This window comes from Perca flavescens, chromosome 15 (genome assembly GCF_004354835.1).
Source record: "Perca flavescens isolate YP-PL-M2 chromosome 15, PFLA_1.0, whole genome shotgun sequence".
Taxonomy (NCBI): Eukaryota; Metazoa; Chordata; class Actinopteri; order Perciformes; family Percidae; genus Perca; species Perca flavescens.
Window position 1 is genome coordinate 5374354 of NC_041345.1, and position 10536 is coordinate 5384889.

The 10536-nt window shown below is 43.3% G+C and overlaps 1 protein-coding gene across 3 annotated transcripts; it reads right to left on the bottom strand.

The window, feature by feature from the left end:
* Window positions 1-585: 585 nt before the first annotated feature.
* On the bottom strand, window positions 586-10301 carry wipi2 (WD repeat domain, phosphoinositide interacting 2). Of its 3 annotated transcripts, none has more exons than XM_028600419.1 (12): window positions 10059-10301; window positions 9111-9193; window positions 8156-8325; window positions 7833-7929; window positions 6907-7004; window positions 6503-6595; window positions 6279-6349; window positions 6010-6117; window positions 5612-5776; window positions 4898-5005; window positions 2615-2709; window positions 586-2112 (listed from the first exon to the last, which is right to left on the bottom strand). In XM_028600419.1, the coding sequence occupies exons 1-12, from the start codon at window positions 10130-10132 to the stop codon at window positions 2000-2002; spliced, it is 1275 nt and encodes a 424-aa protein (XP_028456220.1). In that variant the 5' UTR covers window positions 10133-10301; the 3' UTR covers window positions 586-1999. The 3 variants fall into 3 exon arrangements, with proteins under 3 accessions (XP_028456220.1, XP_028456219.1, XP_028456221.1); XM_028600418.1 differs by having other exon boundaries at window positions 6004-6117; XM_028600420.1 differs by lacking the exon at window positions 10059-10301 and adding an exon at window positions 9727-10031 and having other exon boundaries at window positions 6004-6117.
* Between the last annotated feature and the right edge of the window lie 235 nt (window positions 10302-10536).

The window sequence follows — 10536 nt, forward strand, 5'->3', positions numbered from 1 at the left end:
GCCAGTCCCACAATGAGCTTTACTTAGTATGTGCCATTTCTGTGTCTGAAGCTTTAAATGCTATTGAGGAGGAGAGAGGGGGGGGGGGCAAGGTGGAGGGTGGAGGGTGTGGCCTTGACCAACTGCCATGCTTTGCTTGTTTGAAAGCCATGATGTCTCTCTCTCTCTGTTTTGGTTCAGTCTAACCCCTCTCATTGACATTGCGACTTGCTAGTTAACACAGAGGAGCATTTAAAAGCTAAAGAGCCAGGTATCCCTCAAGTTGGTTAAGATTAAAACAGAGGTAAAAGGAGAGTAAATATTGAATTTACATTTATCAAGTGAATGCTAATGTTGCTCAGTGTCTGCTGGTTGTGTAAATAGGCAGCTGTGTGCTAACACTATCTACTTAAAAGGGGATAATCTAATATAATAGCATGTTTAAATGTGTCACCTGTTCCATGTAAAATTTGATCTGGGATAAAGTAAAAAATAATTTTCTAGTTATAGTAGCTGTGATGCTAACTACTACACAACTCTACACAATCTCTCTTAATGAATATAAGAGAGTAACCACAGTGTAACAAGAACAAAAGGCCCCCCATCTCATACATCAACATGGAATTTATTTTCATTTTAGTTTCGGATGAACGTTTCACATTTTTTACAAAATCATTAGAAAACATCTGACAATCCCATGGCTGGTCCTCGTTTAGCGTCTTCCGACACCAGAAGGATTAGTGGGGAATCATGCAGCATCCTGGACCCGCTGAGGCTCAGCCTGAGCTCCAGATCGATCAAATTATAATCCACAGTTCACTCACTTATCCCAGTGTGTAAGATCTTGAAGCCACGGTCATAACCTGACAATATGGTACAGTGATATCTTTCCACATCTAGCAATGTACAGAGTAGAGATACAGTGGGGGTGAGTCGCACAAGGAGGCTGTCATTGAAGACAAATCACTGACAGCCTCCTGCCTTTCTCAACTGATCTGCTAAGTGATCCTCAGCAGCCAAATGTCTTTGATGTATGGACAAAGTACCACATCAACAACACCATGCATGTTTTCTTACGCATGACACATCATTGGTTATGATTATGTAGGTTTAAAAGAGCGTTAATATCAGAGTAAAATCAACCAATGGTTGCAGGCCTTGAAGGGGGCGGCAGGGGGATGGGGGATGGAGGAAGAGGGCAGGAAGGTCCACTGAGCCTGTTTGGATGAGGTAAAAGTGAACTGGGGGGACAAGTAGAGACTAATTACTCTGTGTTTTGCTAATGTACATGCCCAGCAAACCCACACACACACCCACACACAAATGAGCTCTCAGCACAATCACACAAACTCTTCGCAAACACCTCTGCCTCACGCCAAAGGCTTCTAAAACATTCTTTGGAGGGTGAACTTGAGCCAGATGAGTGATGCCACACTCTTCGCAGGACACTGTGTGACTGTACGTGAGGGAGGAAAGGGTTAGCCAAGATAGTACACACCCTCGATTAAGATCCGACAACTGAAAATAGATTTTATTAAGCCAATGCAAAGAGCTCCTCCTCTCAAAACAGAAGAAACCATGACACTGGAGCAGAGAGGCACTTACACGATCACTTTCATGTTTACACAGTGCTTGCGTCTGTGTGTCTTAAATGGAGACACAGCTACTTTTTTCTTTTTTTTAAATCAAACGTCCAACACACTCACACACACACTCACAGATACTCGTTTTCACATTGGAGCATGTTTTTAGCAGTTGGCACATGTACATGCAAAGCGTTAGTTTGGCCCGCGCGGGCAAACTGAGGGAAAAGGTAGTAGTGGAAGGAGGGAGAAAAAAGGGTCAAGATGTATGTGAACAGACAAACCCAAAGATAAGACTGACAAGACAGGCTCTTGAACGCTTTGAGCGTTTTTAAAAAACACCCCTGTCTCTGATCCTGCTCCTGCCCCCCTTGTGTCACATGTTCATAGCAGCACCAGAGGAGCCCTCTGATTGGTGGGTACAGCCGTCCGTTAAGTCAGTCAGTTTCAAGGATGAGCGGCGGTTGCTCGTTCTCTTCCTCTAAGCGCAAGTCGTTGAGGTCATCTTCTAGCCCCGCCCCTCCCACGGCGCCCTGCTCTTCGCAGTAACCTAGGAAACAAGAGGTCAAAAGGTCAAATGACGAAACAAACAACTTTGCACACGACTTACTTTCTGTAACAAAGTCCAATGTCATGAAGGAAGATTTTTTTTCTTGATATCCTTCCTGAAATTACTGCAACTCAATAGCTGATGGCGACATGAAATTTGAGCCTCGTCCGTTGCCATACTTTTTGCCAGAGATTAAGCAAACACAATGACAACGAAACCATGTAACGTCTTATTTTACATGTCTCTTATTTCCTAATTCAATGTTAAATGTGTCCAAAGGTAACTTAAGCATACAATTAAAAATACAGGAGAATAGAAGTAGTAGACGTAAACAGCACAATAAACACACAACCAAAGGGTCGTCAGAAATGTTCAAAAATAAAATTATAGTAATTATCTTATATAAGTATAATTCATCTGGAAATATACCACTGCTTATAAAAATAAGGAAATGAAGGACCTGTAAAATAAAGTATTACTTGTGAGCGTTTGTGTGACATACCTTTGGGGACAGCAGCACTGTAGGTTTGGGCCACGAGGGGGCGGTCATGAGACTGCTCCAGAATCTCATTGGCTGGCTCAGCGCTGCCGTCTAACCTGAGGGGATCCAGTAACAGAAAAGGTCAGCACAAATCACCAAATTTCAGGCTGTTAGTTGTGTAAAACTTCAGATTATAGTGTTCAGTGACCGATGCATCGTCACTCTACATCTGCCACATTCGCTATGAATTTACTGTGTGTGTGTGTGTGTGTGTGTGTGTGTGTGTGTGTGTGTGTGTGTGTGTGTGTAGTGTTTCCTCTAGGATTATTTTTAGCAGTGGGGGCAGATCTGTCGAACCCACCCCCCACTTCGCTGCAACAAATATATTTATTCACCACTATTCAAACACAATGAGGCCTATTTTGATTTTGTTTTGATTGAACTGTATTTTTGAGGAACTGTAGGTCTACAAAATGAATTTTACAAGAAATTCTTCATAGGGAAACCAAAACCCAAAGTAGGCTTTAGTATGAAACCATTAATAATGAAACTAATTGCATATTTGCCTCAGTGGCAAAGTTGGCAGCCTTGCTGTGTGCATTTGATTTTTCTTGGCTTTTGGAAAAATAACTCCAAGGCTCGGTTATAGGGGAATTCAGAAAGAGGTGGCCCATTAATGCTGAGTAGCAAGCATGCTGCTAGATGGTACCCCTGTGGCCTGTTTTGAAATGTATATGTGTAATAACTTTGCTAAATAAAAAAATACAATCCTGCTGGTACCTGACTTTTCCTAAAATAGTCTGTATTTTCATTTAAAATTGTTTTTAGGCTATATGCATTACACAAAAGGCAAAGAAAATACAATCACTTTTACCGATTTTGGCCATTTTCGCGGTTTTGTTTTGAATCTTTTGCGTGGTTGAAGATGCATCTTGGTTGCTTAGTAATAATCATAGTTTCTGTCAGAGAAACGGAACTAGCGGTCTCGAGTAACAAGTGTGGGCATTAAGGGCATTAAGGTGGTAGCCTAAGTGGGCAGAAGAGAGCTAGAGAAAGAGGAAGCAGACGTGTTGTAGATGCAACCGGAGCAGAGTTAGTGGATTTTCATGTTATAACGTCGGCCCTGGAGGTAACCAGTCTCCGCTGGTTTTCTGATCACGGTCGGAAATGAAGCGATCAGGAGAGGTTAACTCATTGAACATTTTAACAGCTGATTAACGTGCGCTTGTTTCCCCATGCGCTGATGCGCTAATCTGTTGACATTTCCGAATGCCTTCCTACAATTGCTTAATAAAAAAGGGCTTTCCACACAAACAAACGTAGCCTACATGTGTCATTAGTATGAGAGGAAAAAATGAGATTTGAACTGACACAAATTTCTTAATGCCTGTCGGACTCGGGCCGGGTTCGGTAACGGCTCTGTTGGACGCGGGCCGGCTCGAACAGAAAAATTCGGCCCAATCCAGAGTCTAGTGGGCATCACCGATGGGCCGAAGGCAACGCCAGAGTTGGTAACGCAGGCTACGGCGTGGATGGACTCTGTTCTGAATCAGAAGAGAAGCACCGGGCGCTCGCTCTGTGAAAGGCGCCGTAGGCCTACACGTAGCCTAGATGGCCGGAAGCTGTCTACGTGTTCATATAACTTTATACATGCTACAACTGGCTGGAAACATTGCACACATCCTCTCCAAGGAGTGCACCAGCTGTAAAATGTCCCGGAGGAAGTTCATGCAGCAACTGGCAGAGGAGCTGAGAGCGGAGTTTATGGAGAAAAAAAAAATAAGGGAAGTGGCGCACGGTCCAAACAGCGCTGCGCACCGCAGCAGACAGTGGCAGGTTAGGTTAGGTTATAAATGTTCAAATAACATACTTTTAATTGTTATTTGGCTGTGAATTATGTTGAATGAATTTCCCCCCAATATGTTTCATGAATGTATGAAATAATCACGGTTTAGCCTACTATGCCATGATATGATATCAAGGGTGTTGTATTGAATCAACAGCCACGTGCAATTTAGCTAGCAGGTGAAGGTGAAGCTAAAAATGTGCCAGAACTATAGATTAATACAGGCTTAAATGAACTGACAATATAAGTTCGACAGCCTGTCTCTTTTTTTTTTCTCCCTTTTCTCTGAGTGGCACGCGTGCCCGCGCTATTCTGCGACTCAATCACAAGTCGCAAACAACAATCACTGCTGATAGACGGCTTTTTTCTGATACCGTGGCGGGAGAAATCTAACAGTGGCGGACCGCCACTTGCCAATCAACATAGAGGAAACACTGGTGTGTGTGTGTGTGTCTTACCTGTGCTGCTTCATAAGTGTGCATTCCCCTCCCTCTTGTGGATCCAGGTTGTACAGATACAGGTAACCATCTGATGCGGCCACCAACAACCTGGGAATCTTCTGAATCCTGATTTCACACAAGAAAAAAAACAACACAAAGAGCCCGCTTAATTATGGATCGCCTTTAGCTAGCATGGCTTGGTATGCTGTTGCAACTGCTGAAACAGTGTTTGGATCACAGTTTTCTTTGGCCTGAGGTAATGATCTGCAGCGCTTTCTCATCAAAAGGGACTCCATTACAGACTGATATAACACAAACAGTCATTAAGACGCCTCCTAGTTCATTAAAAATATGCTGCTCTAAACCCTGTTGGGTAACATCTTCTCAGATCAAATCCAGGGCCCCCGGGATGTAAAGAGATTCATATTTTATAGAAGCAGCGAACTGGTAGTTAGCATGAACAGCAATAGCAAGAAAGCATCAGTAAGAGTGACATCAACTGAATTTTAAACCTCACACATGACGGATTTCAACAACTAAACAAAAAGACTGTTGTATGTGTACATACGTATTCTATGTTTGCATATAGACTCCTCTCAACCCTGTTGATTGACATCCACATGCTCTCTCCATTTTGCTCACTAAAGGCTGCATTTCTGTGTGTGTGTGTGTGTGTGTGTGTGTGTGTGTGTGTGTGTGTGTGTGTGTGTGTGAGAGAGAGTGTATACTCACACAGCTAAGGCGCAGATGTTCTTATGTCCGCAGAAGGGCAGACGCACAGTGGCGAAGGCTCGCCCCTGGGTGAACATTTCCGTAACCTGAGAAGGCAGGTAGGTGGTGGACGCCATCAGGACCTTGCCCAGGTACCCTCCCCATGTGGTGGGCTCCTCTGCTGGCCTAGACACACACACACACACACACACACACACACACACACACACACACACACACACACACACACACACACACACACACACACAATGTGAGAATCATCGGCTTCTCTGAGGAGCATCAAGCACAAATAAATGGGAAGGAAATTGCAACCCTCAGAAACGTTTTTTTTTTTTTTTTTTTTTTTTTTTTTTTAATCTGACGTATTAAGACAGAGACAAAAAGGTACGTACACATACTTCTCCTTCTGTGTCTCTAATTTGAAGATATGGACAGTCTCTGTGTTGCTGGAGGCCGACAGGTACAGGCCTTCCATGCTGAACGCCAACGAGCAGATGCTAACACACCTAAGATGAGAAACAGGCACGTACAGGGAAGCAGGTGAACACAGATATACAGTACACACGAACGCATGCAACAAACACAAATACCGAATCATGCTAGTCCATCCACAGCAAAACAGCTGCAATTTTCAGAACTGTAGTCCATCACTCAACAGATCACCTACCTCTTGACTCCTCTTCGAAACTCAAAGAGCTTCTGTCCCTCCGGGATTGAGAAGACACGGATGACTGTGCCCTGGGGAGGAAGTGAAAGATACACAGAGGATGACAAAACTCAGGGGGCGAAAGCAACAACAGTGATCCGTATTTGCTCAGGCGGAAAACAAAATCACGCGCAAATGAGCCACACAGACATCGTGCTAATGTACTGTACAGTGAACCGTCTTACCTTCTCCGAGGCCGTGGCCAGTTTGGTTCCGCTGGCGTCGAAAGCCAGAGCCGCTAATGGGCTGTCGTGGGCTGGAATCATATTAGCCGCTCGCTGGAAAACACACAAAGACACTAGTTAGAACAGTGCGAATCAGCTGTGACTGATGATAGCAAACACTGCCTGTCAGAATAGGGAGGACAGAGTCTCAACGGACAATTTACATTTCTTTTATATGAAATTGAATAAGCAATGGAAACAGCCCGTCAGCTGTGCATGCAACAGGCATTTGTTTTGTTATGTATGATAGAAAAGTGCTAAGGATGAAAATACGAGGTGAGGGGAAAAGGTTGGTCTGAAAGATGAAATAGACAGGCTTTATAAAAGAAAGATAGTGAAGCTTTACTGTGTTGGCGATCACCTACCAGGTTGACGGTGTCAAACACCTGAACTTCTCCTATCGTAGCACTGCCAGGGTAAGCCAGGTAACAGTTATCATTGCTGATGGAAAGGGCGCACAATCCTGGAGAAATATGAGCACAAATACAAACTTATTAACAATGGAAGCCAACGAAAGGAAGATAAATCAGATTCCAGCAGAACCACATTTATCTGAACTTGACAATAAGTGAAACTGAAAGAATGACTCAAGTGCATAAAGAGACTGCAATCATCAAAATGGTTACAATAGTTCTGACAGCGTGAGTGGGTGTTTGTTCAGTGGGTGTATACCACAGTGACAGTTTTCAGCCTTTAGGGTAACAGCAAACCAAACGGAGTCAACCGTGAACTAAAAATAAACTTATAATGAAAATGAAAGAGAAACCCAAATCCCCCCACGCTCTGAGGAAAGTGACGTTTCTGGTTTGAGAACTAGAGTTTGAGCACATAGTATACTGAAAGGGAAAAAACCCAGTATTTTTCAATGTTTTTTCATCCTATGAGCATTGTAACATTAAGTATTTTTATGTAGTTTGGTTTTGCATTTGTGACTGTCTTGTGTTTATGTCTTGGTGCAGAACAAATTGCCCTACAGGGACAAATAAAAAGTCTAAACTAAACTAATATTATCACATTACATGTCATTTAGCTGATGCTTTTATCCAAAGCGACTTACAATTGCTATATATGTCCCTACTATAGAGGTCACACACCCCTGGAGCAACAATGGGTTAATTGTCTTGCTCAAGGACACATTGGTTGATGTATTGCAGTGGGAATTGAACCCGGGTCTCCCGCACCAAAGGTATGTGTCATATCCACTGCGCCATCACCACCCCTATCGCATATCGCACACACTATACACATACTACACTATGTTGAGATACTGCTCGTCGTTCTTCCGACTCACCTGAAGGGTTGGGTGGAGTTTCTCTGATAGTGTGCAGCACTTTCATGTCTCGGATGTTGTGAATGTAAAGTGACTCCTCCAGACACACAATCAGCCTCTGCACAGGAACCACAAAACATCAACAACATGACTGTCAAAGGCAAACACTAATAGGATAAGGACATTTTGCTGTCGTGACGCATTAGCCAACAATGTCATTTGCACAAGATAAATACATCTTCTGTTTGATGAATATGTGACTATTTCAAAAGGAAATGCGTGAGACAGAACGTCTGACAGACAGGTAATTATAAATAAATAAATATTTGCCCTTGTCTTGCTACCTGTCTGTTGAGCTTGACAGCCAGTATAGTGTTGGAATAGGAGTAGTTGCAGATCTCGGTTCCCTTCTTGAAGTGACAGACTTTGAGCTTCCTGGGGGCCTTCAGGCTGACGATGGCCACCAGGCTGCTGGAGAACAGACGCTCCACAATACACACATCCTCCGTATCCGCTGCAGGAACACACACACACACACACACACACACACACACACACACACACACACACACACACACACACACACACACACAAATCTTCACTTCACAATGTTCACTTGGTGGCATCCTGTCATCTCTTATTAGCTGCCTTTTTGTGCCAATTGCAATATTAAGGGAATGAATGCAAATGAAAAGCATCACATATCAACATTATTTGGGCATTAAGCTTATTCACAGAGGTTTCGTTGTTCCTGAACACACCGGCAAAACTTTAAGCACACTACGTATGTTCAGTTAACTTACTGAGCAAAGGCTGGGCTCATGAATTATAGACAATAGCACTTACTGGGCCAAAACGCTTTTCCGCTTCTCACTACTACACAACTTGAGTCTCCTGCTACCTGCTATTGCATTGGCTATTCAAATTAAACAGGATTATCAAAAATATAAATGTGAGCATACATGGGTAGTTCACAGGTATACTATAAATGATGTAAATCTAAAAATGAGGAGCACTCTTGATGTTTCAGCATGGGGGGGTTGGAAAAGTGCTGACAAACTTTATTAATATTTAAAGTAACAGCAACGCCCTAACGGTGCAGTGATTGTGTCTAGACAGCATGCATTAAACACAATTACTCAAAAACAAATATGACTGAGCAATAATACTGCTTATAAAGTAATTGTACATACACAAGGATTGTGTACTCAATCTTCTCCCTGATTGACTAATGAGATTGTACACACAAGTGGCAGAGAGGGCATCAGAATGTAACGACAGAGCGTAGACAATACTTACTACATTCATATATCTGCTCCAATTTGTCCACAGAGGACAGGGAGAAAAACTTGTATCCTGATTTGGTGCCAACAGCTAAGGACCTACGTAAATAACAGAGATAGACACAACAGCAGCATTGAACAATCATTGCATCAGCATGTTATTACACCAATACACACACACACAATGGATACTGACTCAAATGTCGTTATTACAGCTCACAGAGGCGTTTCAAACTGGGATCAGCCTGTTTAAGGTGATTTCCAGTGGTTTTGGCGTCACTGCATGCAATGGTCAGATTGTGACAACGATCACACGACTGGAGCAGTTTTGCAATAAGAGGCCTCTGCGGTCTAGAGCAGTCACCAGTAAATTTAGCGGACTAGCCCTCCGTTTACCACAAGGGTATATCTGGCTACATGTCTTATTAAAGTATGTCTAAAAACAAAACTGTGTGTGTCTGTTAACGTGACCGCATTGTCAAACAGTCCCTAACTGTAGCGCCAGTCGTAAACAATAATAATCCGTTAAGCGCTTGCGCCCAAAACATAAAAACCACATATACTTCAGCTATGTCTATCTTATACAATTCAGTATATTAACCATATTTACCACAGCCCCCCCAAGAACTTACATGACACCTAACCTCACGTTACATGTGTATTGTGGCTAAAGTTAGCCTTGGACTACACAGCATCATGTTAGCTAGAAAGCTATGCTAGTGACGGGTGAAATAACCCGTAACCGAGCTTCAACCGGAAAGTTTACTTAGCTAACGTTAGCTAACATTAGCGTGTACTGGTAGCTAGTCATTTCGATTGTGAGAAATTACATCCAGGCTATTTCCCATCGAGCCCTGTCACTCTGTGAGGCGCTCCGATAAGTCTACACTGAGCTAGCTAACGTCAGCTAGCTTGACAGCACAGGCCATCGGATCCCCAGACGCTCTCCCCGGCCCAGTCTTACGTGTTGTCCTGGTTGAAGTTGGCGAAGAGAAGCTGGCTTCCGCCAGCATCCCCACTTTGACTGGCCAAGTTCATGGGCTCGGCACCATTGACATATAAAGCTTCGCTAGAAATAGCAGAAAATTGGCTGGGATAAGTACTGTGATAAGGGCCAGACGTGTTGAGCTTCAAGGAACCATCTCTTTTTTCCTAGCCCCGCTGTAGTGATTGTTGTTGTTTTTCATTGGGGCTGTCGCTCCCCCTTACTGCGCATGCTCTGAGGACGCAGCGTGCGGTACCTTTAAAGAGGCAGGACAGTTTTGTCAGAGTTCCGATGATAAAAACAAAAAAATATGTTTCAACGATATGATATGACAGGGAATTGTATTGTATTGTATTGTAGTTTGATATCTCGGCTCCACGGAAGAGAGACAGCCGGAGCAAACACAGCTCTATTGAAAACACTCCACTCATGTGGGCCAGTAATGATTTGATATCTG